The sequence below is a fragment of the Saitoella complicata genome (genome assembly GCF_001661265.1).
Source record: "Saitoella complicata NRRL Y-17804 unplaced genomic scaffold SAICOscaffold_11, whole genome shotgun sequence".
In the NCBI taxonomy this organism is placed as follows: Eukaryota; Fungi; Ascomycota; class Saitoellomycetes; order Saitoellales; family Saitoellaceae; genus Saitoella; species Saitoella complicata.
The window spans coordinates 164,129-191,941 of NW_017567002.1; the positions used below are offsets into that span (position 1 = coordinate 164,129).

At 52.3% G+C, this 27,813-nt stretch overlaps 13 protein-coding genes across 13 annotated transcripts; 8 read left to right on the plus strand and 5 right to left on the minus strand.

Annotated features, from left to right (window-relative positions):
- Positions 1 to 200: 200 nt before the first annotated feature.
- SAICODRAFT_71163 (uncharacterized protein) lies at positions 201 to 1,612 on the minus strand (the record flags this gene model as incomplete). The annotated part of the gene is made up of 5 exons (XM_019170656.1): positions 1,388 to 1,612; positions 1,083 to 1,337; positions 1,017 to 1,026; positions 843 to 964; positions 201 to 786 (listed from the first exon to the last, which is right to left on the minus strand). Coding segments are annotated over exons 1-5 (1,170 nt in total), but the record flags the coding sequence as incomplete, so codon positions are not given.
- A 233-nt stretch (positions 1,613 to 1,845) lies between these two features.
- SAICODRAFT_92207 (SPX-domain-containing protein) lies at positions 1,846 to 4,154 on the plus strand (the record flags this gene model as incomplete). The annotated part of the gene is made up of 2 exons (XM_019171792.1): positions 1,846 to 2,010; positions 2,067 to 4,154. 2 exons carry the CDS (start codon positions 1,846 to 1,848, stop codon positions 4,152 to 4,154), a joined length of 2,253 nt encoding a protein of 750 aa, XP_019024276.1.
- A 237-nt stretch (positions 4,155 to 4,391) lies between these two features.
- Positions 4,392 to 6,037, plus strand: SAICODRAFT_71165 (uncharacterized protein; the record flags this gene model as incomplete). The annotated part of the gene is made up of 1 exon (XM_019170657.1): positions 4,392 to 6,037. The coding sequence occupies exon 1, from the start codon at positions 4,523 to 4,525 to the stop codon at positions 6,035 to 6,037; it is 1,515 nt and encodes a 504-aa protein (XP_019024277.1). The 5' UTR covers positions 4,392 to 4,522.
- Positions 6,038 to 8,779: 2,742 nt separating this feature from the next.
- On the plus strand, positions 8,780 to 10,084 carry SAICODRAFT_7322 (uncharacterized protein; the record flags this gene model as incomplete). Its single annotated transcript, XM_019170837.1, has 1 exon — positions 8,780 to 10,084. The coding sequence occupies one exon, from the start codon at positions 8,780 to 8,782 to the stop codon at positions 10,082 to 10,084; it is 1,305 nt and encodes a 434-aa protein (XP_019024278.1).
- Positions 10,085 to 11,480: 1,396 nt separating this feature from the next.
- Positions 11,481 to 14,535, plus strand: SAICODRAFT_19094 (uncharacterized protein). Its single transcript, XM_019166052.1, has 5 exons — positions 11,481 to 12,285; positions 12,340 to 12,625; positions 12,678 to 12,845; positions 12,898 to 14,006; positions 14,067 to 14,535. Exons 1-5 carry the CDS (start codon positions 11,745 to 11,747, stop codon positions 14,210 to 14,212), a joined length of 2,250 nt encoding a protein of 749 aa, XP_019024279.1. The 5' UTR covers positions 11,481 to 11,744; the 3' UTR covers positions 14,213 to 14,535.
- Positions 14,536 to 14,555: 20 nt separating this feature from the next.
- Positions 14,556 to 15,614, plus strand: SAICODRAFT_92216 (cytochrome c oxidase subunit V; the record flags this gene model as incomplete). The annotated part of the gene is made up of 4 exons (XM_019171793.1): positions 14,556 to 14,945; positions 15,230 to 15,364; positions 15,422 to 15,500; positions 15,557 to 15,614. Exons 1-4 carry the CDS (start codon positions 14,729 to 14,731, stop codon positions 15,612 to 15,614), a joined length of 489 nt encoding a protein of 162 aa, XP_019024280.1. The 5' UTR covers positions 14,556 to 14,728.
- A 196-nt stretch (positions 15,615 to 15,810) lies between these two features.
- Positions 15,811 to 17,085, plus strand: SAICODRAFT_30247 (mitochondrial carrier). Its single transcript, XM_019167632.1, has one exon. It carries the CDS (start codon positions 15,869 to 15,871, stop codon positions 17,066 to 17,068), a length of 1,200 nt encoding a protein of 399 aa, XP_019024281.1. The 5' UTR covers positions 15,811 to 15,868; the 3' UTR covers positions 17,069 to 17,085.
- A 424-nt stretch (positions 17,086 to 17,509) lies between these two features.
- On the minus strand, positions 17,510 to 18,190 carry SAICODRAFT_25265 (uncharacterized protein; the record flags this gene model as incomplete). Its single annotated transcript, XM_019166839.1, has 1 exon — positions 17,510 to 18,190. The coding sequence occupies one exon, from the start codon at positions 18,188 to 18,190 to the stop codon at positions 17,510 to 17,512; it is 681 nt and encodes a 226-aa protein (XP_019024282.1).
- Positions 18,191 to 18,332: 142 nt separating this feature from the next.
- On the plus strand, positions 18,333 to 18,993 carry SAICODRAFT_56624 (DNA replication complex GINS protein psf2; the record flags this gene model as incomplete). The annotated part of the gene is made up of 2 exons (XM_019169465.1): positions 18,333 to 18,670; positions 18,729 to 18,993. 2 exons carry the CDS (start codon positions 18,333 to 18,335, stop codon positions 18,991 to 18,993), a joined length of 603 nt encoding a protein of 200 aa, XP_019024283.1.
- An 81-nt stretch (positions 18,994 to 19,074) lies between these two features.
- SAICODRAFT_80001 (FACT complex subunit spt16) lies at positions 19,075 to 22,299 on the minus strand. The gene is made up of 3 exons (XM_019171179.1): positions 22,225 to 22,299; positions 22,067 to 22,171; positions 19,075 to 22,014 (listed from the first exon to the last, which is right to left on the minus strand). The coding sequence occupies exons 1-3, from the start codon at positions 22,291 to 22,293 to the stop codon at positions 19,120 to 19,122; spliced, it is 3,069 nt and encodes a 1,022-aa protein (XP_019024284.1). The 5' UTR covers positions 22,294 to 22,299; the 3' UTR covers positions 19,075 to 19,119.
- A 167-nt stretch (positions 22,300 to 22,466) lies between these two features.
- SAICODRAFT_65613 (uncharacterized protein) lies at positions 22,467 to 23,785 on the plus strand. The gene is made up of 2 exons (XM_019170161.1): positions 22,467 to 23,254; positions 23,306 to 23,785. The coding sequence occupies exons 1-2, from the start codon at positions 22,499 to 22,501 to the stop codon at positions 23,441 to 23,443; spliced, it is 894 nt and encodes a 297-aa protein (XP_019024285.1). The 5' UTR covers positions 22,467 to 22,498; the 3' UTR covers positions 23,444 to 23,785.
- Positions 23,770 to 25,323, minus strand: SAICODRAFT_65614 (Delta(24(24(1)))-sterol reductase). The gene is made up of 2 exons (XM_019170162.1): positions 23,854 to 25,323; positions 23,770 to 23,801 (listed from the first exon to the last, which is right to left on the minus strand). The coding sequence occupies exons 1-2, from the start codon at positions 25,270 to 25,272 to the stop codon at positions 23,790 to 23,792; spliced, it is 1,431 nt and encodes a 476-aa protein (XP_019024286.1). The 5' UTR covers positions 25,273 to 25,323; the 3' UTR covers positions 23,770 to 23,789.
- Positions 25,324 to 25,754: 431 nt separating this feature from the next.
- On the minus strand, positions 25,755 to 27,695 carry SAICODRAFT_7331 (cysteine proteinase; the record flags this gene model as incomplete). Its single annotated transcript, XM_019170842.1, has 3 exons — positions 25,755 to 25,969; positions 26,025 to 27,540; positions 27,591 to 27,695. The coding sequence occupies 3 exons, from the start codon at positions 27,693 to 27,695 to the stop codon at positions 25,755 to 25,757; spliced, it is 1,836 nt and encodes a 611-aa protein (XP_019024287.1).
- Between the last annotated feature and the right edge of the window lie 118 nt (positions 27,696 to 27,813).

The following is a 27,813-nucleotide window of genomic DNA, read 5'->3' on the forward strand; positions in this document are numbered from 1 at the left end:
TCATACTAGTGTTTTACTCCACGTTCTTCTTCTGTATCGTACACCAGCCTCAAGCTTCTTCCTTCTCTTCTCCTCTGTTCTAATCACCTCAACAGCCTCCTCTCAAGCCGTCAACATTTTCCTCTCCTGCACATACTTCCACCCCTTCCACCCGACCCACCCCAACGCCCCCGCCCTCATCAACATCGCAACAGCAACAGCCCACCTCACCTTCGCATAATACTCCTTCAAACTCCTCCCGACCCAATTCATATCGCGTGCACTCCTGTACACGATATGATCAGCATCCCATCCTGCTGGAGCGCGGGTGCGGCCTAGGTCCATCTGTTTCCACCCTTCTGCTCCGCCTAGGGCTTGGCGGAGAATTGGGGAAGTGGAGGACAGAGAAGAAGACAGAGGAAAAAGGGCCCTGAGAGGGGAGCAAGATGGGGATACGTACCCTGCCTTTTCGCTGACTGCGCTTGGGTTGAGTTCACCCTGGGCTTTCCGACGTGCATTCCAGGTGAAGAGCCATAATATCAGTTTCACATCCAGTGCTCCGAACGTTGGAAACATCCATAGCTCTGCGCTTCTCTTCTCGCTAGGTACTAGGTCCAATAGATCGGTTACCACGCCTAGGGTGATGCCCCAGAGTAAGAGAGGCACGCCTTGAGGCGGTGGAGGGGTGGAATAGGAAGAATCTGTGGGGCTGAGACGGACGGCACAGAATTGCATTTTGCCGAGCGTTAGGCGGAAGAACGACTGTGCTACTGGTCCGTACTTCCCAGCGAGGCGAGACGAAACGTCCTTTGTAAGATTAGCGTCAACGCCTATCAAGCCATGGATATTCTGGTAAGACGTACCACATGTTCAGATGTTCGAGCGGATGGCAAGAGAAGGTTGGTGAGGGGTGCCCAATGTGCCGAGGCAACTTCTGTTGGTTGCAGGTTGAGGGTTGGTGCGGAAGGTGTTGGGAGGATGTACACTGTATCCCGTTTTAGAATTGTCGATTTCTCGAAAAATATCGAAGGATATACCATATGGACACTGCGTATGCCGAGTCAGCCACGTCTACATAAAGCATTTATCCAGCATATACTCACCAAAACCATCAAGACGACCTGTCCCCAACTCGTCGTGACCAATCTCTGATCCAAACCTCCAACATACAGGGCATTCTCTTTCTTCAAGTCAATGCCGACCTCCTCCCACGTCTCACGCTCTGCGGCTGCGCGGTCAGATTCATCTTCGGGGTCACGTCGGCCTCCTGGACATGCTACGTGGGAAGTCCAGCGGTCACCCTTTCGTGCAGCGCGTTTGATGAAGAGAAGTTCAGGTGTGCCGTGGGATACCCATTCCTGTATCACCCGTCAGTCGGCGTCTGGAGCCATATCCGACGATATGATACCTGCGCAAAGAGCTCCTCATACGAATGAATGCTGTTTGGATCGTAGTCCGAGGGTGGGGGATGCGCGGGATCAGGGCGTACGCGTAGGATCAACGCAATTGAAGCACGCTTCGGAGTTTCCTTTGGCGATGGAAGGTAATGCTCCTCCCTGCTCGCAATCACATCCAGAGCATTCTTCAAGTCGCGCATGAGCTGCATCCTTGATTGCAACTGGCTGTCCGATCTTCTCTGCAGGGTTTACTGCTACGCGTACGCTGCAGTTACGCGAGAGGCGGAAGGCTGTGTGCTACTCCACACCAATGCACGCCCACAACCTAAAGTCAACGGCGGTGAGGCATTATTCGGGAACAGCCAACCCGGTCCAGACATTAAACCTCTTCGTTCAAGAGAGCAATCAGAGCCGAGACAGTGAAGAGCAGCATACTCCCGTAGCATATAGACCACCACATCGACTCGCCATGAGGTTCGGTGCTCAGCTCGAAGATTCCGTTTATGAGTCGTGGAAGGACAGTTACATCAACTATGCCAACTTGAAGACCCTGCTGAAGCAGGACAACCCGGAGGACTGGACGGAGAATGACGAGAGTCGCTTCGTGGAATGTTTGGATAAGGAGCTTGAGAAGGTTTGTTGGTGACATTACGTCACCTACACTGCGTTTGCTAACGAGTGTATGCACAGGTCTATGCATTCCAAAACAAGATCTATCAAGAGCTCAAGACGTCCATCGTTCAATTGGAGTCAGAGGTGGATGCCGCTGCCGCAGAACCCTCAAACTCCGACAAAGCCCGCCAAACTCAAGACTCCCTAGACAAAACCACCGAGGAAGTCAACCAGCTCGAGCGCTACTCTCGCATTAACTTCACCGGTTTTCTTAAAATCGCAAAGAAGCATGACAAGCTTCACAAGGGATACACCGTCCGTCCATTGCTTCAGGTCCGCTTGAGCATGTGTCCATTCAACTCTGAGGACTACTCCCCACTGTTGTGGAAATTGTCGACGATGTATGCTAAGCTGAGGGAGAACGTCAAAGTTGAGTTGCCTAAGGTGCAACTTCCTTCGAGTCTTGGACCCAGCTCAGTGTTGAGTGCGCATAGCTTCCCTATCAACGGTATCCAACAGGTCAAGAGGCATTCCTACAAGTTCTGGGTACATTCCGACAACATTATGGAAGTCAAGACCTACATTTTGCGTCGTTTGCCTGTATTGGTCTATAACCCTTCTACTGCAAAGGCTAACCAGGGCAACATCCCCGATCCCTCCATCACTTCACTCTACTTCGACAACTCAGCCTTGTCCCTCTACATGAACAAGATCGAGCGCAAGGAGAATGCGCGGTCCCTTCGTCTCCGTTGGTCCGGCCATCTCAAGGAGAAGCCCGAGATCTTCCTCGAGCGCAAGACCGCCTCTGCCACTGATGAATCTGAGGACACCGAGGACAGAATTGCCATCAAGGAGAAGTACATTAAGGACTTCATTGATGGAACCTACTCTATGGAGAAGCAAATTAAGAAGATGCGCGATGCGGGTGTCCAGAGCGATGAGGCGATCGAGCATTATGAGAAGTTGGTCCGTGACGTCCAGGCCATGATCAAGGAGCACAACCTTCGTCCCGTCATGCGTGCGGTGTACACCCGTACCGCTTTCCAGATCCCCGGTGACGATAGCGTTCGTATCTCTCTCGACACCAACCTTGCATTGATTCGGGAGGACGATTTCGATGAGGAGCGTCCCCATCGTAACCCGGATGACTGGCACCGTGCTGACATCGATGATTCCATGATGGAGTACCCTTTCAAGTCGCTGAAGAAGGGTGAGATTAACCGTTTCCCCTACGCGCTCTTGGAGATCAAGGTCCAGGTCCGTGGTAACGAGGAAGAACCCAAGTGGGCTGCCGAATTGCGTCAGTCCCATTTGGTCACCGAAGCACCCCGTTTCTCCAAGTTCGCACATGGTGTTGCTGTGTTGTTCGACCCTAATTTGTTGCCTTTCTGGTTGCCTGATGTGGAGAAGGACATTAGGCGGGATCCTGGCGAGGCTTACGACCCGAACAGGCAGAATGGATTCGGTCAGAGCTCGAATGGACCCAAGCTCGTCATTTCCTACGACAACAAGAAGAAGAATGAAGAGGACAACGAGGATGCCGCATCGGATAGGAGCAAGCCCGCGAGTAGCAAGAAGGGTAAGGGTAAGGCTGTTAACCGTGCCGCGCCCGACGAGAGATACGGGTCTTACGTTATGGAGGATGATACAGATGAGGAGAGTGCTGATGATCGCAGACTAACCTTGAGGGGCTTGCCTGCGCTGTTCAAGAAGTCGAACTACCGTACCATCACCAAAGGTCGGGAACCCAGCCCCACTCGTCTTCCGCCTGGTGTATCAAAGCCGGAGTACCTCTTGAGGACTCAGGGGCCTGTTAAGGTCGAGGCTAAAGTTTGGTTGGCGAATGAGCGTACGTTCATCAAGTGGATGCACGTTTGTACCCTCCTCTCCACCCTTGCACTCGCCCTCTTCAATGGCGCTTCGGACGAGAACAAGGTCGGACGTTGGCTCGGTTTCATCTACGCTTGTATCTCCGTCGCCGCCGGTGCATGGGGTTACTTCTTGTTCAAGCGCAGAGCAAAGAAGATCGCGGAACGGTCCCCTGGAAATTTTGATGACTTCTATGGACCGTTGGGTGTATGTATGGCACTACTCGTTGCGCTTGGGTTGAACTTTGGGTTGAAGTATAATGAGATGTTGCAGGATAGGAAGAAGGGACATTTTTAATTCGCTTGAAAAAAGGATGAAGATCCGAGATGAGGAGAGGGGAGGTGATACCCCCGATCGCGAATCGTGGAGGACAACCATAGTTAGTATAGACATTACAGATGAAAGGCATTAATACCATTAATTTGCACTGGGTTTCGAGGTGAGCGGAGTCCGCGGGATGCACGGGTCCATGCAAGCGTACGTACGTGTGGCGTTGCTGCCCCAGACCGACAGCCCTCGCACTACCTACCACCTTGGTGGTCAGATACGCAATCGACAGTCACTGAGGCGACCGACAAGGTCGTCACTAGCACAGCTGATCAGCAAGGTGCTCCTTCTGTCCTCCTTCCATTCTTAAGCGGCGAAGGTCCGCCGGGTGGATCAGGATGAGCAAGCGGTCTGTCGGTACCGATGAATTGGAAGAACGTGATCCCGATCGGAGCTCGAGGACTAAGCAAAGGAGGAGGATTACGAATTCTATCGATGGGTTAAGTGACGAGGTCTTGATCTATGTTTTTGGGTGGCTCGATAAGAGGGATCTTGCAATCTGTCAGGCTGTCTCTCAACGATGGGCATGCTTGAGCGTCGACAATCAGTTGTGGAAGGGGTTGGCAGATGAACGATTCCTTCGCCGTCGCCGTGATTTCCTTACGAAGGTCCGGATGGAAAGACCGAATGATCCGTTCTATACCCGCGTTGGAGACGATGTGACGAAGAGCGAGAACTGGAAGGGTCTCTATAAGACGCGGCAGAATTGGGAAGAAGGACGCTATAGTCGGACTGCGACGGTCCTTCCTACACACATCACCAGTCATCTCAAAAAGGAAATACCCCAGCCACTGATAGTGTATCATGCCGATCTGGTGTTCACTGTTGAGTATGGGTCTGAGCTTAAATCATGGAAGATCAAGGATGGGGTTCTGGATTGTGTCGCTGCGTCTTCCGTCTTCGGGAAGCTTGTTGACGATTCTCGCGAAGACTACGCCACTGCTATGGCCATCTCTGACTCGCCTACGCCTGATCCAGGAGTTCATATCGTCCTGGGACTTGCCTCAGCAGGAATGGCTGTGTTGCGCCTTGTTCATCACGAGGATGGCAGTTATCAGCTTGAAGAACGTTTACTTTTAAAGGAAAAGTATATCCGCCGCAAAGGCGTTATAGTCACGGCGAATGAGATCAGTCATATTGCTTTTACTTATCCGTACGTCAGTGTCCTCTTTGAGCGTCGAATCTTCCGAGCATATCGCCTTGAGGGCAGTGAGGTACGCATACAAAGGCGCTGTGAGCTCGAAGCATATCCATTGCCGGGGCCTATCACAATGGACATACGCTCCGAAAATGGTCTACCAGTGGCAACTATATTGTACCCTTGCCGCCATCTTAGTGGCCATTGGTCACTCACGGTAGAGGAGTTCTACATTGATGGGGTAACGAAACCAATGGGGCTAAGGTACGGCAGAGAAGGTTCGATAGCAAGCGATTGGAGCACCGAATTCGAAGCCAATCCGCTGACTCCTTCCTGCATCTCCTATCGACATCCATACGCGTTGACCACTCATAAGGACAACACGTTGATGTTGTACAAGGTCTACCCGGCCAACGGAGGGTATTTCGTCAAAGACACCAAACTCTTTGGGCACACAAGTGGTGTATTGTCGTGTGCTATTGATAGGCGGAGTCGCGCTGTGAGCGTTGCGAGGAGCGGGGAGATAAGAGTATGGGATTTGGACGCGGAATTTGGAGGAAAGGAATTGGTTTTGAAAGGATTTGAACCTTCTGAAGATGGTAACGAGAACGTCGCTGTCATGGGCTTCGACGATGACAAGATCATCTTATCGCGACGGGGAATGCCAGGCGCACCGAGGCGAACCCAGATACTTGTTTACGACTTCACATATTAACGGTTTAGAGATGTCTATGTAGGCCAGATGTTTGATTTTTATGATTCGTCCGAGGAGAGCGGCCCAGGGCTTCGGAGGCGATTCTCGAAGGCGACCTGACCAACGCGCGTCCTTGCGCGGCCGAAAATTTGCGCCTGCCCTTATAAAAGTGCAGCGCTCGCAAAGTAGGACAAACCCAACCCACACCGATACCACACAACTGTAACGAAATGGACTCTTACGCTCAAGGATCTTACCAGCCCCAACCCCAGGGCTACGGTGCTCCCCGCGCCTGCTACAACTGTGGGTGAACTTCCCTTTACGTGCTTTGTTATTTGTGATTTCTGCAAGTGGGACATGGGGGCATGAGAGAGACTGTGTATTTCGAACGATTCGATGAGCCGCCGGGATGACAACTGTTGTCTTCGGTCTGCGAATTGAAAGTTTTGGATGCTCCTTTATCGATGAAGGGTATCGTCATGAGATGTATGTCCCGGATGATACGAAGTACGTTAGCTACTCGGCGGCGGCGAAAGAAAACGATGCGGCGACGCGACGAAGAGATGAGCGAAGAGTATAATGCGCAAGTGTTATGCTTCATGTACCCTCTTATACCCATCAAATACAAAGAAAAAAGAACACGTCTCTCTCTACAACTTTGTTTCATTTTGCTTTTTGCTTTTGCACGTAACCTGAATGGTGAAAGAGTGGTGCTGATGAGTTTGTTATTGAAGGCGGTGACCCGTCCCACCAGGCCCGTGACTGCCCCAAGCGCGGCAACCCCGTCTGCTACAACTGCAACCAGGAGGGTCACATCTCCCGTGAGTGCCAGGAGCCCCAGAAGGAGAAGTCCTGCTACCGTTGCGGCGAGACCGGCCACTTGTCGTATGTATTCCTCGTGCCTATATACCCGAAGGAGTTGATGTTGATGATGTTATAATAGTCGCGAGTGCCCGACCGCTGGTCCCCAGCAGTCCTTCGGCGGACAGGGACAGGGACAGGGCTTCGGTGCCTCTGCCCCCGGTGCTGAGTGCTACAAGTGCGGTAAGGTCGGCCACATCGCCCGCAACTGCACCTTGAACGAGTACGGACAGCAGCAGCAGCAGGGTGGTTTCGGTGGCTTCGGTGCTCCCCGTGGTCAGACTTGCTACACCTGTGGTGGTTTCGGACACATGGCCCGTGACTGCACCCAGGGTCAGAAGTGCTACAACTGCGGTGGCTTCGGTCACGTTTCCCGTGACTGCCAGCAGCCCCAGCAGCAGAAGTCTTGCTACCGTTGCAACCAGCCCGGACACATCGCCCGCGAGTGCCCCAACGAGCAGGCCCCTGCTGCTTAAGCGTGTCGTTTGATGGATGGTTAATGGAGTGAGGAGGAGGAGATGGGTAGTTTATTATCGCGATTTGCAAAGAAAATAACGGAAGGAAAGAGTGTCAAGATATGTGACGAGCTGCTTCGGCCGCGGGAAAAGAACATGTTGATGTCAGAAATCGGGGATATCTTTTGTTTTTCTACTGGTGTTTTCTTGGCGTTATATCCTAGTCAGTACGAAGGAATGAGAAATGCTATGTTGCTCTACTATGTTATCTAACCTGTCCTTCCTGGACGTCTCCTGCAACGGTTGAGCAGGGTCCCTCGCGAGCTCGTTGACGTCTATCTGACAGCGATCTATCGTCTCGGAGTCCATGTCGCTATACCTAAACACTTCCGAAATGTCATGATGCTCGTGACATCTTCCTCGTGACGTTCGGCAGAAATGACAACTTCATTACGGAAGACGAGATCGATGCTCCGGAATGACCTCTCTGCAGATCTTTTGGCAAGACAGCCGATCTCTCACGACTCAAAGCCGGGGTTCGCCCTCGAGCCCCGGCGATCTGATCCAATCACCGTTCCGAAATGCCACAGCCAATGAAACAACTCAGCCCCGGATTGCCTCAAACCCGAAGGAAAGGGGTGCACCGGTGTACGTTGGGAGGGGTTGGCCAGATTGCCGAGACTGCCGAGACTGCCGCGGCGAGCTGGAAGGGTCCAAAGGCGAGTGGAGGGAAACTTGAAGCAGGCTACAGGCTACAGGCTACAGGCTACAGGCTACAGGCTACAGGCGACAGGCGACAGGCGACGAAGTTGAAGCAGGAGCATCGTCTGCCGTTCGAGAAAGTCTCACTCGGACGACGCGCGTGACGCTTGATAGCGGCGATAAGCCTCGATTGACTGAGACACGAAAAATAGTCGAAGCCCGGAGCATTCATGACCGCGAAGTGATCTAGCTGTACATCCTCAAGTTGGAAACCCGTGTAATTCCCCCTGTCCTCTATTTCAAGCCCCTATAGCCCACCCAATTTGCTCTCCTCCGACCGTCTTCGAATCTCTTTTATCGCCAATTGTTATCGATAGCGCAGTCTTCGTTACCGCGCACCCGCTGCCCTCGCTTTTTCGCCACAACAAAATCGTGTCGTTCGCAACTGCAAGACCTGGTCAGATTGCTCCATCGGGATAATTGGGCAGCTTGCACTTCGGAGCCACTGTTTACTGACTCCCTTTGGCCCTTCTGATCGAGTCACATCATCGCTTTCGCTGTTCAATCACATCCGCATCGGGAAATTGTGTGTACGGCGAGCACCTTCCACGAAATCGACCACCAGCACTCTCTTCGCTATTTGAACGGGCATACATCCGGTGAAAGAAGAATGTCAAGTCCTTATCTTTCCCCTCCTCAACTCGCTCAGTCTATTCACACCTTTTCATCGAACAATCCCTCAACAATGCCAGCTAACGTTCACAACACTCCTCCCACGACCGCTGCGACTCTCGAGACGCTCGCGACTGCCGCGTCTGCTTCGCCGAGCTCGGAGGTGTCTGTTCCCGGTCAAAGGCTCATCAAACAGAACCTCGGCACCGTCGCGACTTGGCTCTCTCCTCCCATGAGTCCCCCGCGCGTTCCCAACTTCCAGAATGCACAAGAGGCTGCATACAGCCCGGTGGAGGAGCGCGACCCGACTGTCATCAGCAGTCCTCCCGCCAATGCCGCCCACGCCGAAACACCCCTCTTCCTCGAACCCAACGGCGATCCCTTCGAGACGAGCCCCCTTCCCGTCTTCCAACCCATCCGCGCTAAGCGCCCCGCCGAGTCCGCCATCCGCTCCACCCTCTCCAACGATCCTGAGTTCCAAGCCAACAAAAGGCAGCATCTTAATTCCCAACATTACCACGTATACCGCACAAACTTTGATCACGTCGCTCGTGATCCTGTTGGAACTTACACCCGTGAGAGAATTATTTTGGATGCGTATTTCGGACCGCGCGGGTCCGCCCAGGCGAGGCATAATGCTGCTGCCGCGAATGCTGCGTATAGTGCTAAGTATACTCCGGGCCGTGTGCAGGCTAATGCTCCGTTCAATACGGCGGCGTATGTTGCTCCCCCCGAGCCTGCGCCCAGGCCTCGCACCACCCAGCCGAAGCCCAAGCCGAAGCCCAAGAAGGCGAAGAAGGCGAAGGCTAATGGTGATGGTCCCACGCATAAGCCGCGCCAGCCGCGTCGCAAGGAGAAGGAGGAGGGTGACCCCCTTGACACCCACGAGATGAACTTGACCGATCTCTTGGATTACACTCCTGACCCGTTCACCACCCTAGACGGGCCCCAGCCCAAGGGTATGCGCACGGACTGGAAGGGTCCCAACATCGACCTCACTGGCGATCCCTACGCCCACCTCCTCCACCCCTCCGAGATCGCACTCGCTGCTACGCTCCGCTTGCGCTGCGCCACCTACCTGGACTGCAAAGTCCGTATGTTTTTCGAGTTCCGTAAGTGCAAGACTGAGCTTAACAAAGAGTTCCGCAAGACGGACGCGCAGAAGGCTTTAAAGGTTGATGTTAACAAGGCTAGTAAGCTTTGGGATTGTTATAATAAGGTTGGGTGGTTTGATGAGCATTGGTTGCAGGTTGGGCCGAGGACGGAGAATCCTTTGACGCATATTTTTGAGAAGGAGAAGGAAGCTGCCGCTGCTGAGGCGGGGGCTGAGGCTGACGCCGAGGGCGATGCGACTGAGGATGCGGAGGAGGAGGAGTGATGATGATACGATATAGAACGAGACGAGAGATGAAAACCGGTATTGGGGAGGATCAAGGACAAGGAAAAGGATGAGTACATGGATACTTGGATGGCGGAGTTTTTTTATATTTTTCATTGGTCATTGGTACGGCACTTTGCGAGGCCGGCATGGCGTTTTTCTCCTTTCTGTTCTTTGATTGGGAGGCGTGGGATTGGTGGTGGGTGTTGGGGACGTGATTGCTCTTTTGTTATGGATTGTTCTTATGTTTTGCTTTAGAATGCTTTTAGACGTTATAATGATTGCTTTATATGGAACTGTTCTCCTCTGCCGTCGTTCTTGTCCTTCAACTCCTTCTAGATCTTGAGTTCACCACCTCCGTCGACCGTATTCATGCCGGCCCGTCCAGAGGAAGCTGGGTCAATTCCAGAGTCCGCAACAGCTGTTTCAACATTCGAAGACAGGAGTGTCAATGAGGAGAAATGAAAATTGTCGTCAAATGACTCCATGTTCCATGACCAGTGAACGGCATGCGAGTCATCTCAGTTCTTAAACACGTTTATTCCAGTGGTATATAGATGCAAATCGGAAGACGCAAAAAAACTCCCACGCTCTCCCACGCCTATTAGCCTCATAATGATACCCAACGCCCAAATATGCAAGTCCGAGATCAACAAAAGCAAACAAAGCAGTAAACAGTAAAAGCACAGATTTAACAATGAAAACCCTTCACCTCTTCCGTTCCGTTGCCAACCGTCCCATTAGACGGTTCTGCTCTGCATACAGTGCTTCAACGCGCATCATCTCCTCTCTCTGAGCTCTCTGCCTTCGTTCCATGGCTTCCAGGTGTGCATTTCGTAGCTGAGAGTTGACGTCAATCGATGAGACAGACTGCGAGGCAGATATGCCAGTACTGTATGAAGACTCCGTAGCTTGCGTTGACGTCATCGAAAGGGAAGGCGCAGCATTTGCCCATTCTCGACCATTCAAATCTGCGTATGCATTGTTTCCGTAGTGGCCTTGAAGAAGTGGCGCACCAGGCGCCCACAGTACCTCGTCTTCAATGGGTGAATGCCCTCTAGAGTCTGCCGGACTTGCTGGATCGAGTCGTAGTCGTTTAGCGAGTGAGGTTAACGTAGGGGATGAGACCGGCTCATTGTGCGAGGTAAGATGCTGATTTGAGCGAGAGTGGCTGAAGACAGGGAGGCTGCTGTCGGGTTGGTCCTCCTCGGCAGCGTAGGCACGCTTCAGTTTGGAGAGGCGGAGGAGGAGGAGGGAAGCGAGATGGCTAAAGCAAGCAGTTCTCGATCAGGATTGTTTGTTGGTGGTGAGTTTACAAGTCCCCCCGTACGTTGTGGCGAGGGTGGCACAGCAGGGGTGAAACGCAGGCCGCTGTGGTGTCTGCAGCTCGCCAGCAACCTCAGCGAAGTCCCATACCGCCTTCAAGAGCTTCAGAGGCCTTGGAAAGCTTTGTCACGGAGCTTTGGTGGTCCATAGAGTCGTTTGAGCCGCCCACAGTAACCCACGTCTCAGCGGCAGTTTGGACGTAAGTAACAAAGGAGTGTGCGTCGAGACGTCTCCGTCGATACACGACCGTTCCCACTATCTGCTATATAAACGCGTTCAGGGACATTTCTGAGGTGTAAACCCAATAGCAACGCCTGTTCAACGCGTATTCAAGATGGACATTGATGTGGAAGATGCCCAGGAGTATCAGAAGCACCCAGTAGGGACTGTCATTGATATCTCCACTGCATTCAAGGAGACCGCGACAATTAACCCCGACGCGGTGATGTTCGGGTCTCCATATGTGGAGCAGCCGCTTTCAGCTGTAATCCCAGCTGTGCTATCTACCACAAGCTTGGCGCACATGAAGCAGTCGATGCTGATAGAGGAGGATGTCGAGGATGAGCTGCTAGCCCCCGAGCACAACCCTCTGCCAGTCTCGAGTTTGAGAACCGGAATGTGCTATGATGTCCGGATGCAGTATCATGACGATATTCATGATAGCACTGCTTCGGATCGGCATCCGGAGGATCCACTGCGTATATACCGAATATACAAGGAGCTGTGTAATGCCGGGTTTGTGGAAGAGTATGAAGGATCGAAGTCAAGGACGAAAGAGGAGTTAATGAAGCGTATCCGGGCACGAGAAGCTACCAGAGAAGAGATTCTCTTGTGTCATTCCTCGGAGCACTGGGACAGGATCCAGAGGACAGCGAGTAAGTACACTCCCTCCGTGACGATTGCGCCTCTTGCTGAACGTAATATTCTAGCCATGAGCAAACAAGAGCTGCGAGACCTGACGCACGAGACGGATTCAGTGTACTTTAACAGAGAATCAGCCTTCTGCGCACGACTATCCTGCGGAGGTGCGATTGAGACCGCTGCAGCAGTTGTGGAGGGCAAAGTGAAGAACGCCATTGCCATCGTACGACCACCGGGTCACCATGCTGAACCTGATGAGGCACGTGGGTTCTCCCTATTCAACAATGCTGCTATCACGGCGCGGGTGATGCAGAAGAGGTATCCGGGCTCTCAACGGATATTGATCTTGGACTGGTAATTCAGTAACTGCTGCACCTGGCGAACGGCTGCTAACACCGTATGAAAGGGACGTTCATCATGGCAATGGCACCCAACGTATCTTCTACGAAGACCCCAGCGTGCTCTACATCTCTCTGCACAGATACGAAGACGGCAACTTTTACCCCGACCTAGCAAAAGACAAAAACGGATTTGCCAACCACAAATCATGTGGTGCAGGCAGTGGTCTCGGAAAGTATGCTTTCCCATCCTCCTCCTCCTTTCACACGATCGTTAACACTGCCTAGAAACGTCAACATTCCTTGGCCATGTGCAGGTATGGGCGACGGAGAGTACATCTACGCATTCCAAAAGGCAGTTATGCCAATCGCGTACGAATTCGCTCCCGATCTTGTGATTGTGTCGGCTGGGTTCGATGCTGCCGCTGGTGATCAACTGGGAGAGTGTTTCGTGACGCCTGCGGCGTATGGGCATATGACGCATATGCTGATGAGTCTGGCGAACGGGAAAGTTGTCCTTCTGCTGGAGGGAGGGTATAATTTGGATTCTATCTCTCGATCGGCATTGGCGTGCACGAAGGTGCTGATGGGTGAGCCTCCGGATGAGCTGCATAGTATCTATGCGAATGAAGCCGCGGTGGATACAGTTCATAAAGTGGTTCAGGAGCAGTCTAAGTACTGGAAGTGTATGAACCCGACGCTGCTAGAGTCAGACGGCGATGATCCGACAGTTGCGCGATTACACGACGTTATCCGCAGCTACCAGACTAAGCAGTTGTTCGAGAAGTGGGGTATGGTCAAACTGCCCATCTACAGCAACAAAGTATCACCGACATATCGAGAGCAAGCAGTATGCACACCCAATATGTGGACGGCGGAAACACTCATCTTCATGATCCACAGCGCTCCGGATGTTTGGTTAAGCGCTGGTGCACTCTCGAGCGCCGCCGAACTTCATCAGTCTTACCTTCTGGATTCAGGGAGTATGTATATCGACTGGGCTGTATCAAATGGACATGCGTTTGTTGATGTGAACGTACCGGCGATGATCTCAGGTCCAGAGAACGAGGGTTACAACATACGACAAGCGACGAAGGACCTTTGTCTGTACTTATGGGACAACTACCTAGAACTCGCCGACGCGAAAGATATTATCTTCATTGGTGTTGGTGAGGGATACCCTGGTATCGTTCATCTCCTCCAGAATCGGTCGTGTATGTCACGAGTCAAGGGCATGATCAACTTTGTTCCGATGAACATGCCGTTGAAGGCTTGGGTGCACGATTTGGATAAGGATTGGTATTACCTAAAATCTATTGTGTACACTGCCGTGGATCATCCGGCGTGGAAGACGGGGAAGAAGATCAGGAGAATGTACGGAAGAGCTACGAAAGGAGGTAAGTTTCACATACTCTCTCTACTCGTGGTGAATGAAAGCTAACAAAGCGCGGACACAGTGTCGAACGAGATGAACAAGTTGCTATCAGAGAACTACGCACAAGCAACGGCCTTCATCGGAGCCATTCTCAACAAGGCAGCCGCGGCGCGGCGGGGGCAAGCAACCATTGATACCAGTATGTCGGCGGAATCTATGGCGGAGTAATCGATCTTTGGAAGGAGTATGTAGGACGTTTAGATGATGAAGCATTTATAGCGCTGTGCGCGGACAGGATAGCATCGACATCGTTCAAGACCCCGAGACATTTGCCGTCGTGTTCCGAGGTACACTGTAGATGCATCGCGAGACGAACCGATCTGATCATAATAAGCGAACGTGTACCGACGCATTCAAGGATCGAACACATCTCCTTTCGTTTCGATCTCACCTTAGCCATCCATCTCGGCGAAGTCATACAGGCCGCGGTATGCAAGAGCTCATCTCACGACCACGGCAACGCGGATGAGGCAGAACAGAACGCTACCCAGTCTATCGCAATATGGAACAGACTTTCCACACTTAACTTCCAGAACTCTTTCGCCATCAGATTTCGGACAAACCAGATTATCGATATTCTGACAGACAGCATACGTGCCGTGCCTGCCAGGCGAATCGCTCCACAGCTTTAGCTCACTTTTCTGCTGACCGCACAGCAACCAGCAAAAGTGACAATCACACATAATGCTTCGCTCCTCCCTCGCCCGCAGCGTCCGTGCTACTCCGCTTCGCAACGCCGTTGGTGTTCGCTCCGTTCACGCCGTCTCCACTCCTTCCCTCATCGACCTCGACAAGAGATGGGAGTCTATGGCCCGCGAGGAGCAGAAGGATTTGATGGACCAATTGGCTGAGAGGCAGAAGGGTCCCTGGACTGAGCTTACCTTGGCTGAGAAGAAGGCTGGTATGTGGCATTCTTTTTTTGTGGATGAGAGCTTTGGAGTAGGGATCAATGCGTGATATGTGCGTGAAGCGTGATCGGGAATGAGTCTCTAAGCAGCATCAGAGGCAACAGCATACATGCACGGATCAGTCAAGTTTCGATCACCATTGTCGATTAGCGAAACACGGCCTGCTCGCCAGGGACTCATTCCACGATCTACGGTCAACGCCTTGCACCGCACCGCACTGAACTCCAGAGCTCGCAGAGTCCACCGCATCACAAGTACTAACAACACCTCTTTATAGCTTACTACATCGCATTCGGTCCCTACGGTCCCCGTGCCCCCCTCCACCCCCCCAAATTCCACCTCAAGGTCTTCATGGGTGTCTTGGGAGGTTTGGCCGCTTCCATCACCCTCTTCCTCGGCATCCGTTCTTTCGGTATGTTTCATCTCTTTGTGCCATAGGTTTGGGTTGATTACTGACTTTTGTTTGTAGCTGCTGGACCCCCTCACACCATGACCAAGGAGTGGCAGGAGGCGACGAACGAGTACCTCAAGGAGCAGAAGTCGGATCCGTATGTTGCCACACGAGAAGGTATCTTGGTGGTCATTGCTAATGATGTGTTTGCAGTATCACCGGTATCTCTTCCGAGGGATACAAGGGCCCTGGACACGTCCAGTCCAAGTAGATGGTTGGCGTTGTACGAAATAACAAATAATAAACTATGCTGATTTTTCCGACACCCCTATCAAAACACACACTGCCCTCTTCGTACTCAGCTTCCTCCTCTCGAAAACCGCTCGAGGAGGCTATTCACCGTCTCGTATCCTCATTACCCACGCAGGTACCTCCGCGGCTCCGCATTCGGTAAGTGCCCACTGAACAGCTCTGCTTGCACTGAACACCTTCTAAGTTCTTCTCCCAAACATTTGATTCGTATGAATGACCAAAGGCCAACAGCATGAAAGGCCTCCGCCACTCCCGGTCACCAACCCGGCGGATGCCCAGTTGCCGTCACAGCGCAATACAGCGGCGATCGGCACGTCCACCGCCGTCACACGAACCATAATCCAACAGGGCTTCGCATTTTATTTTCGGGTGCCTGTCAAGCTATTCAGACCAACGAGGATTGATTACATGGCCTTACCTCGGGCATTGGGGCCCGCTGCGAAAGAGGGTGCACCGTGGTCATGGCGGACGTCGACACTTGGACTCTTGTTCAACGCATGTCGGAAACACGGACTACGGTTCATTCCTGACAACGTTCTCCCACCGCTCTTGGCGAATTCTGCTGTTGGCGTGGTGTTATATACCACATATATCACCGCCTTGCCGCTCTACCACCCTCCATCATACCACCACCCGAACCGAACATGGCCCCCACCACCATTCGAGTCCGTGTTTTGGGCTGGAGCATCGGCGGGTGCGGCACAAGCGATTATCGCGCAACCGCTCGATGCACTCCAGGTTAGGTTCAAGATGAATGATATGCTAGAGGGGAAGTTCCGGAGTATGTGGGATTACTCCCGTACCACGCTCCGCGAAGTCGGGGTACGGAGTATCTTGGGTGGATTCATGTTGTCGCTTACGAAGGACGCATTGGGGTACGGATTGTTTTTCGCGACATTTGAATTCGTCAAACAACAAGGCTACTACTCCTTCCTTCGTCTCATTTACGGGAAGCCACATGAGCCGATCCAGCACGAGGACGTAAAACACAGGCATATGCACAACACACACCCACCACACTTCATCGTTCCCCCGCTCTTCGTCGTACTCGCCGGTGCGGCCGCGTCCGTGGCGCATCAAGCAATCTCCTACCCCCTCACAAAAGTCCAAGATATCCACTGGTCCCGCCTCGAAACCCTCGACTACAAGCTCCGTCTCGAAGGCTCAAACCCGATGCTAGCTTACCTTCACTCCTACCGCGATACATTCCGGCAGTGCAACATGAGTGCCGCGAACTATGGGGGGTGGTGGAGGTGGCTTTATAGAGGTTTTGCGGGGACGGCGGTGAGGAGTGTGCCGAGTACGAGTGCGGGGTTGGTTGTGTTTGAGGCTTTTAGGAGAAAGTATGGGGGGCCGAGTGTCTTTGGGGGGGATGTGCTGGTTGAAGAGGAGGGGTGGGAGGTTATATTGTGAGGGAATTGTGAGGGATCTACACCTACGGGATTAAAGGTAGACAAAGATGAGGTCCTAGTATGTTATGGATATTAGCCGGATAGCGGATATACTAGGCAGATCGAACAGAAGACTCAGAATAAGAATTTTATACCTGTAGCTATGTCGGTTCATTGCACCCCCCAGCAGCAGCGCCAACCATAACTGCTTTCTTGTCTTGCCCCGGCGCTGACAGCTCTGCACCACATGCAGAAGGGTGACGTGGAGAACGGTCGACCATGATGGCGGGCAGCAGTCCACAAAGGGACCACAGTCAGCGAACAATCGACGGAAAAAGGGGAGGGTTAATAGCAAGATCGAGGACGAAGCAGTCAGTCTTTCAGCCCCGAAAATCGTGGTCATCGATGTGATACGCCAACAGGTGTGCCTTGATAGGACTTACGTCCAATGCCCTATCATGTTTCATTTTGCGGCCCAATCAGCCAACTCCTCCTTCGTCGCCCCACCAACCTCCTTCATCTTCTCCAACAACACCCCACCACACTCCGCCAGAACACACGCAAGTAAGTGCTTACACAATGGTGGTGACTTCGCCAGCGTCATCCCACCCCATACCCATGGTGTTTCCAGAGATAATGATGGAGGGGCGTTAAGAGTGTCGGAGGTACCGGCGAATGCGGAGAAGGTGTAGGAGGGGCAGGTACAGTGCCATGCCGTAAGACGGACTTCGTATGATATGTTCTCGGAGGAGTAACGTGACGAAGCCCCAGAGGAGGTCTTGACGTAGTAGATGCTTGGCATTACTTGCTCTTCTGACGACGCATCATCCATTGCAAGGTGTGGATTCGCACGCTCCTTCGCCTTGTATTTCGTGAGGAGGCCTTTGTCGAGGAGACCGAGAGCTGGCAATAGGAGCTGTGGGTAGAGCTTTTGTAGGGTGATGAATTGCGATTTGCATCTTTGAAGGATGTCGTCGCGGGCAGCGTTTTGGTGACGTGCGAAGGTGGTGGAGTACTCGTCCGTTTCTGGCTGTTCTACTGAGCCAACGGAGGAAAGAGCATGGATGTCATTGATGAGGTGATAGAGAGCGTCACAAACAGACGGTAATGAAGGGTCCTGTTCGCCCATCTCGCAATCCTCCATTTTGTTTTCGTGGGTTCAGCTGCTGCAGTATATATACGGCATTGTCTCAGCACCTGCCCTGCATCTCCCGTACACGCTCGTCCCCGAACGCGTCTCTCACCACCATACACTTCCTCGGCCATTTCACCCTTCTCATACGATCATGTCACTCCCCCCCTCCCTCCAATCCACCCTTACCCCCGCAGAAATCTCTTTTATCGCAGAACAAACCTCCACAATCCAGATCATCCCCCGCGCTCGCCTCTCCCCCCTCGAGCTCATCTCCACAACCACCCCAGACCTCCGACCACCGCAAAGGGCGAAGGTACCGCTCTGGCTGGGGTTGTTGCTAAAGAAACAGCGGAGGGCGAGTTTGGTGTGTCCGGCGTGGTTGAGTGTGGAGAGGTTGGAGGTGTTGTTGGAGAAGGAGGTTGTGGCGGAGAGTCCGTTCTCCGAATTACCATTCAGATGGCTAGAGATTGCGCAGGCAATATTGGATGTGTACGCTCACTCTACACCCCTCCTTTTTCGAGCGCAAGGCTAACGTGTAGGGTGGCAGAGCATCCGACGACCTCCAACAACCAGACCGAATCCGCCGCCTAATACAAGACCTCCGCGAAGCACGACAAGGCAAAGCACGAGAAGGTCTAACCGCACTTAACGAGTCCTCACTACAAATGGATAACCTGGGCTTGATGGAGATTAATGAGATAAGACCGTTCTTTGCCAAAGCGATGGATCAGATTAGACGGATCGCGGCTGGAAGGGATGATGAGGAGGATGAGGAGGAAGAAGACGAAGGAGACATGGACATCGACGCATGATCATTATACAAGACTCAGTTTCTTTATTGGGATCGGATAAGGGAAAAGGATACCATTTGCATGGCAGGAGTAGGAACAGATACCCAATTCATTCAAAATCTAATCATACCACACCTACTTTTGAACCTACTTCCTCCGCTTCACCGGCCTCTCATCTTCATCCTCCCTCCCACCCCTCCTCTTCTCATCATCATCCCTCTTCGCCTTCCTCTCCAACTCATCCCAATCCTCCCCACTCTCCTCATCCTCACTCATCTCACTCCCCTCATCCTCACTCGCATCCTCATCATAATCACTCTCCACCTCACTCTCATCCTCCTCCTCCTCCCCTTCACTACCCTCAAACTCACTTTCCGCATCTTCGTCATCAGATTGCTCCGCATCCGACTCGAGCTGGAGGAACGACCATCCTCCATCCTCGAAGAATTGTTTAGGATCGTCGTTGACGGTTTTCATGATTGTGGACCAGTTGAGGTTGAGTGGACCTTCGGAAAACGCGATATCGACGGAATCGAGCCATTCTTTGACGTTGTCGAGTTGGGAGACGGGGATGGTGTTGATGTGGACCGGGGCGCGGTGGAAGTCTTTGAAGACGAGGACCATGTCGAAGTTTTTCAGCCCAAACTGGACACGCTCCAAATGCGCAATCTCAATATCCTCCAACGTAACAACCAAGAATGGGGGATCACTGAGGTGAACCAAACATTCCGTCGTGGGCTGCAAGAGGACCGCAGACCGGGATGGCACACCCTGGAACCCAAGTTCACGGAACGGAATATCAACATCAACTCTCCCATCACTTGACTCGGCAATCTTCTCCGCAAAACCCCTAAACTCCTTATTCAACTGCGCCCTCCTCCTCCTCTCCTCCTGCTCCGCCTCGAGCTCATCCTCATCCCCATACCTATACTTCCTCTTCCGATTCCCCGTCTCATCAAACTGCACATCAGACGCTTCCCGATAAAACTGAACGTCCTTCTGCTTCTTTTTCCCGATGATGATGGGGTTCTTGAGATGGACGTGGATGATGACGATGAGTTCGTTGTCGCAGGGTTGGAAGAAGAGGTGTTTGATGTTGGTGAAGAGGATGTCGATGCGGTGGTCGGAGCGGAGGGGGGATTGGTATCGGATACCGTTTTGGTGGATTTCGATTTCGCCGGGGACGCGTTTGCCCTCTAATCCTGGGCGGACAAATACGTCTCCGAGACGGAGGGGACGGCGGTTGCGGACTTCGATGAGGGAGGCTTGCTCGACGACGTCGGCCATCTCCTTTCGTTCGGCTTCCTTCTTGGTGATTTCCTTCTTCATGTCCTGGATATCCTTGAAGATCTCGGCCATGTGCGTAGTATCCTTACTACGGAAAGTCATGGAACGAACGAATTGAGCATTAGGGTCGTCGAAAGGGGTACCGTCATCCTTCTTTCCAACACCCTGTCCAGGACTGACAAAGTTGAGACGCAAGTACACGAAATCACCCTCATCGTTCTTAGAGACATTCTTCAACGTGTTAATATGGAAGGGCACAGGACGACCGTAGATGGGCAAAATGATAGAGTGGTTCCTGCGGTCCACAACGATTTGAAGCTTCTTGACGGAAGGAGGCATCTGCCTGTCGCCCTTGTACGAGTCGAACTTCTTCGCCACGGCCTTCTGTTGCCCATTGCCCTGCTCCTTACCCTCAGCGAAACGCTCAATACCCTCCTGCTGCTTCTTCTCCTGCAGCTCCTTCTGGTGAGACTTGCGCTTGACCTCAGAGTTGTCGTCGACAACACGGTTCTCTCCACGAGTCTTGGTGGACATGATCGCAGCGGCAGCGGCACGACGAGGCTTCTCAACCTCAGGCTTGACCTCCTCCTCAGAACCTTCGTCCTTGAAGTAGAAGGAAACGTCGCTCTGACTCTTGGGAGAGTCGGTAAGGACGACGGGCGCCTCAGTAGTGACGCGAACAGTGTCGATAAGCAACAAGCTGTACACCTTACCCTTAGGATCCTTCGAGGCCTTGTTCTCCAAGTTCTCGAAACCGATGCTGAGGTTGAGGGTCATTCCATCCTTCAGAGTACGGTTGTTCTTGCCGTTGAGCAAAAGAGAAGTATCACGGAATTCGATACCAATACCACAACCGATGTTCTTGGGAAAGTGAGGCTCGAGCTCAGGAGCCTTGGACTTGATCAATCCCAAAGCCTTGTTGTAGACGTCCTTGATGACAGCGCCTTGCTTGATGCTCTCCAGGATCTTCTTCTGCAAGTTCAACAAGAAAGCGTAGTATTTCTCCTGCTTATCATTAGGGTCGATGAGGTATGTTCGGCCGACGTTGGAGCAGTAAGACTTGTAACGGAGACCGAGAGAAGCCACGATGACACCACCATGGAGGTTCTTCTCGTCAGACTGCGCGGAAGGCTTCAAGCTGTAGTTCCCACCGGACTGAATGATAGGGGTGTAACACCACTCGAGCTGATCGCCGTCAAAGTCCGAAGCAACATTAGCAAGTTTACCCTTCACGAACTTCTCGTTCTCAATCACCCGCTCCACTTGCTCGGCAAGCTTCATGTGGGACACCTTACGCTCCTCATCGATGATAGTAGACATCTCATCGACAAAGTACTTCGTCATGACCACCACACTGCTCTTAGACGCTGCACGGATAGCTTTCAATTCCTGCTCATCCTTGACAGCCACGACACTTGCCATACCAGCGGACACGTCAACCTCCTCGACGTCGAGGTCCTTGGGGTTGTACACCTTCTGCCACTCCGTGACGAACTTGCCCTGCAAGGTGTCCTTGGCGAAGATTCCGACCTTCTTGCCGATCTTGGGGATTTGTTCGACGATCTGCTTGAAGAGACCTTCGTTATGGGCATCGTCTTTTGTTCTTCTCAGAACCTCCATGTTGACTTTGTCATTCGCCTTCTCGAGGCCATCGAGGAGCTTGGCCTTGCTGGCCGAGGTGAGGAAGGTGATTTTCTCGTCCTCCTTGGAGAAAAGCATGAGCATTGCCGGGAATTCATATCCCAACATCCATGTCTATAAGGCGAAGTCAGGACAGCGATCACGAGAAAGGCATAGCCGCACTTACGTGTAATGAAGAGGACTTTTGGTATGGGTTCTCCTCGTTAGACGATCCCAACACAACTAGAAGGGAATTCGCTCCAGCGAAAGCATCGTCGTCGCCTCCCGAAGCCTGTTTGTACGCGTCAGCACTGTGACCGGTCTCCAAAGTGGTCAATCACAAACTTTCCAGGTCGCGAAAAGGTGCTTCGCCCTCCTATGAAAGGTCTTTGCATCCAATTGAATGTCACCCATGGTTGGTAGGGTTGGGGGATGTTGGAGGAAGAAGCAACAGCCGTTGCGTGTGGAGTTTACGCGCCGCGCCGTAAAGTGTCGATTCAGTCATGCACGACGTTCCGTTCGAGGATTCGTTTGGCCCTGTAACGACGACAGACCTTTGCGGACTCCTCGAACGCATCGCCGCAAACCCGGAGACCCGCACGGTCCTCATACCTTCACAATGATTCTTGGCAGATGCTGCAGATCACCATTCAAGCAGGCTCTATCAGCGACCTCTTTGCGATCAGCAGCTTTCCATACTACTCCACCAAGACAACTCAGTTCTATCCTCGAAGCAACGCACACTCTCATCACTACAGTCCATGAAGTTTCTCACACGCCATGGTACCTTACCATACCACTCACCACCATCCTTCTCCGTACAGCCACAACCCTCCCAATAGCCGTCCGCGTCCGACAACGAACCCAAAAAATGATGACCCTAAAACCAATCATCATGTCATGGCGAGAAACCCTTCGGAGAACGGAGCTATTGAAGGACCAAGGACGAAGCACGCCAGAGGTGCTGGAAAAGAGGGTGTCGAGACAGTTTTTGATGAAGATGTGGCGGATATATTCAAGGAATGGATGTAATCCGCTCATCACTTTTTTACTGCCACTGGTGCATATGCCGTTGTTCATCGTCACTTCCCTCACACTGCGCGGAATGGCTGGGTGGCCGACATGGGGAGGAGGTCCGGAGATCCTGGAACCATCACTGGTTACGGAGGGTGCTTTGTGGTTTCCTGATCTTACCGTGGTTGATCCGACGATGGCTTTACCTGTCGCGCTTGGAATCATGAGTTTGGCAAACATAGAGATCACTGCAGCACTCTACGGGGGTTCGGAAAACCAGAGCAGGTTTAAGAGGATCTTGACGAATGCGGCGAGGATGGCGTCTTTTGCAATGATGTGGATTGCAACGCAGATGCCGACGGTATGTACAATTGCTCAAGCACGGTTACATTATACTGACATAGAAAACCAGACTCTTGTCCTATACTGGATCACATCAACTTTTTTTTCGACAATCCAGAACTTCGCCTTCCACTACTACCTTCCGATTGAACGGTCGAAGCCTCTGCCAACTGCATCTCCAACCACAGTCGCCACCGCTCTGCGCTGACGAAGTGTCGTTTTTTAAGGAATACGATTCGACTCGGTTTGTGTCGAGGTTGATACCAAAGCGTTGCTGGACTTTAGAGGAGATTGTTTCGGCTGAGGCATAGCCCAAAAACGTCGCCATAGCAGACTGCGCAGATGACGTGAGGGTAATCTTGTTTATCACGGATAGCGGCCCACAAAACTCGTTCAGCGCCTCCTCGTGCGTTGCTGTAAGAACTCTGTCAATACGGGAATCGTAGGCTCCCGTGAATTAAAATGCGTAACAAGGGTATTAATTATTAGTTATACGAGAGAGCGTGTGCTAGAAGTCTAAACTAAGAACGTTTTGTTGTACAAAATTGGGATGTTTACCAGACGTACTGTGGACACATGTTAGCAGGATTCCCACAGCTCGAACAGAGGACGACTTACAGGAATGAAGAGGTAGGGGCATTGCCTCTTGTACTCCTCCCAGTCCTCACCATACTTCTCAGAGCATCTCTGGATGTCACGAGAGCAACGGTGAATGAGGACAGTCAAGAAGAAGAGGGGGTAGAAGTAGGGCAATGGGCTAGCACAGCCAGTAATGAGAGCCCAAGAAAGAGACTGGAAGAAATCCGCAGTGTAGTGGATCTTGCGAGCGTAACGGTACCAGCCAGAAGTCAAGAGGGTACCACCGTTCTTGCACTTGATGTAGGTAGGGTTCTTGATCGTCTGCCAAGGCAACTGAGGGAAGGTCTTGCGGAGCTTGAGGGTACCGTGCATCTGCTGACGGAAACGGTTCTTCTGAGAGTTACAAGTGTCGAAGACGTAGTACGCAGTCAAAAGGAGCGCGAAGCAGAAGACGTTGTAGCCAGTAGACCACTTGTACTCAGAAGGCTCGTGGTTGGCGAGGAAGAGGGTGCAGTGGACATACGTGAACGGCACGCCAGCAAGGTTCCAGAAGATGAGCATGAACCCCCACTTCTCGTAGAACATGTCCCAGGTAGGAACGATGAGCTCCTCACCCTTAGCACAAGCATTCGCGTACAAATAGTGGCACAAGACAACGAAGCAGACCTGAGGGGTAACAGAACCGTAGGTCTCGTACTGCTTGACCGCGACAGCGACGGACATGAAGTAGAGAACGAACCAAGGAATGCGGACCTCGACGAACATCTTCAAGTCAAGGATGCCGATACGGGGGTTCAAAGGCGCGCCCATGAAGAGATCGTAGATGAAGTAGCCGGACATGCGGTGCTGCTTGCCGAGGGCAATAGTGACGAAGTAGGTGATGAAGGTAATGATGAAGCCAGAGATGATAGCAACAGACATGATAGGACCGAACTGCTCAATGATAGTAGGAAGGCGGAAGATGTCAAAGTAGTGCAAGGCAGCGACGGCAGCGTTGGTCACATAGAAAGACCAAACAGCGTTGCAGAAGTACGGCAAACGCTTGTTGCCCTCATGAGGAAGAGGAAGACCCTGAGTCGAGATACCAGGAAGGGTGACGTAGAAGATAGCCTGAACAATCATGAACACCCAGTAAATAGCCCACGCCTCCGCATGAGGGAAGGCATCCTTAACGACGTGGTTCAACATCCTGTATCCGAAATCCTCCCAGGTCTCGAACGTCTTGGGACCCTCGATCTTACCACCGTAGAAGGTAGCGCAGATCCAGAGGTAGTACATGAGAGTCGGGAAGATAACCATCAAGGAAGCACACCCAAACGATCCACCGAACTCGAAATGTCCAGACTTGTCGACCTTGGGATCCTCAGGCACACCTCCAACACCCGCAAAAGCACGCTCGATCTCGTCACGCTCTTTAGCGGAGCCATTCGCCTTGCGGCCGTTGGAAAGGGGTAGCATTGGCTTAACTTCTTCGTCGTCACTTGGTTCAGGCGAGGATTCAACACGGGTCTGCCTGGTTGACATTCGTCGCGTGCTTCGGCTTGGGGTCTGAGTCGGAAGCCCGGTGGCAGCGGCCTTTCTGGGCGTTTTCGTGGTAACTTGTGATCTCGTTTGGACCATGATGTCAGAAATATCAAGGACTTCCTTTACAGCTCTCGGCAAGCGGTCCGTGCCCGTAGAGGGTCTTTGCTTTAAAGTTGTTGAGATGCGCGCACCGTCCGACGTCTCGGTTGTTGTTTTGGTTCGAGTACCGATCGCGATGTTGTGTAGGGCTTGCCGTGGCGTGACCCGCGAGAAGGGGGGGGGACCGGTGGGATAAACCTGATATGTTCAGTCCATTCGTATTATTAAGGGTAAACTTTTGGTAGAAAAAACGACAAGATGCTAGCACACGACTCCGACATGCCCTCTCTCAGCTGCTCCTGCTCCTGCTCCATTTTCTAGACTCTCATGAAAAACAAAATGTATGCCATCCGCTCCGGTCGGTTGAACCCATTCATGCCATCCTCCTCAGCCTTGTTAACATTGACAGCCACATCCTCAGGCCGAACCTCCACAATGTTGGTATCATCCACATGCAACCAAGTACCTTCCTGCGTCCGAACGTCAACCGTGTAATGACCTCCCTGTGCCGATTGTCCGTGATGGTAAACAACTGTACGACCACATGTTAGTAAGACAGATTCAAACTGTTTGGATTACTTCCATACCTCCGAACAACATGTACCGCGTCTTCTCAGTCCTGAGACCCGGGCTCATCACCTCAGGCGGCACCTCAAATTCCAGCGGGTATCCAACCTTCTTCCAGCTCTTCTGCGTACCACCGGTCATGTCGTAAATAAACCTCTTCAAATGCAAAATCAAAACAGGAGGGAGTGTCTCGATGAACACCTGCTTCGTAGCCGTCAAGTTCTCACCGCGAGCATTGATCCAATCAAGAGATTCAGGCTCAGTAATATGCTTCATCGCATCCAAAATCGAGCGAATATTCGAAGGCTGGATGTCGAGTTGCAGAGGTTGATAAGGCTCCAAGGTCACCGACGCCTTCTGTCCCGGAACCTTGAGCACACTCCGCAGCTTTCCACCAAAAATCCTCGTAATCGGTGTCTCAACCACCGTCTGCGTCCTCGTCACACTCGTCTTCTGCTTCTTTCCAACCTCGAGCCACCCATCCTCACTCTCAACCTTCTCAACCCTCATCTCCTGGCCCAACCCATCCGCAAATGGGACATATGCCTCATGGGTGATATCATCATCATCGACATACCTCTCAATCGTCGTAGGGATGCTTTTCATAGCAGAAATGAACTCCTCATGCAACCCATCCAACAAAAATCCAAGGAACTCCTCTGCGTCCTCCTGGTGTCCACGGCGCATGGAGTCGAACCTGGGGTTTCCTCTCATGGCACCGTAGACATACTCGGGTACCAACACCTCACCGAACTTCTCCAATTCTTCCTGTTTCAACTGAATCCCTGCCTGACCCGTCGCATTCGCAATCTCATCCAACACCCTAAACTCACGCAAAAATATAATCATAGCATCCATCAACGGCGTATTCGACGCAAACCTATGCGCGACCTGCTTCCCTACACTATCCAGCAAATTATAGAATGCAGGACAGTAAATCAACACCTGCAAGATTGCGTTCATGAAACACATGTTGCCGGTGTTGATCAACCCTCGTGGCTGGATCTTGGGGGCTTGTGTTCCCTTTTGCTGGGGTTGGAATTGTTGGAGGGCTTCGCCGAGGTTTGCGGCTTTTGCTGGTATGGATTGTGCTTTTACTTTAGTGGATGATGGGAGAGAACCTCCCGGGCTCTTTAGTAGTTCTGACCATGCTTTGGGAGCGCCCCATGCTTTTGGTTTAGGAGGCGGCGTTGGTGCAACCGCTGGTGACGACGGAGTTGTAGTCGCTGGAGTTGGCGTCTCTGATGGTTCTGTAGGTTTTGTCGAGGTGGGTGATGCAGGTTTTGCGGGTGTCGTAGGTTTTCTGGTATCTTTGGGTAATGCAGGGATAGCAGCGGGTATAGACGTTCTTCGCGAAGTCTCAGACTTTGCATATGAGCTTCTACGAGAGTGACAAGGTTGGATAGGAGCGGTTTCTGCTGTAGGTGGTTTCACGCCGGGTATGGGTTCTGCTGGTGGCGGGGGAGCAAGTGGAGATTCCCTTGCTCGTCTCCGTCTTCGTCGAGGGAATGGAGGAGCGGTGTTGTACCACGGTACCTAATAAAGCAGTTAACAAGATGCAATTGAGAATGTGGAGCAGAGCATACCTTGCCCGACAGCGGACTCAGCTCTGGCTTAGGATCGGGCAAAATTAAGGGATCATGTTCGCCTGTTTCAATGCCCGTCGTCGTAGAGTAAGGAGTGTTCTGCATATACGAAGGATGCTGTCAACTGATGTCTGGATACAAGGGATGAATGCTGGTCGTTCACTCGTTCTCTTTCCTGAGCCTCAGCAGACCGACGTCACGCAGATGCAAGGTCCGCTGGTCG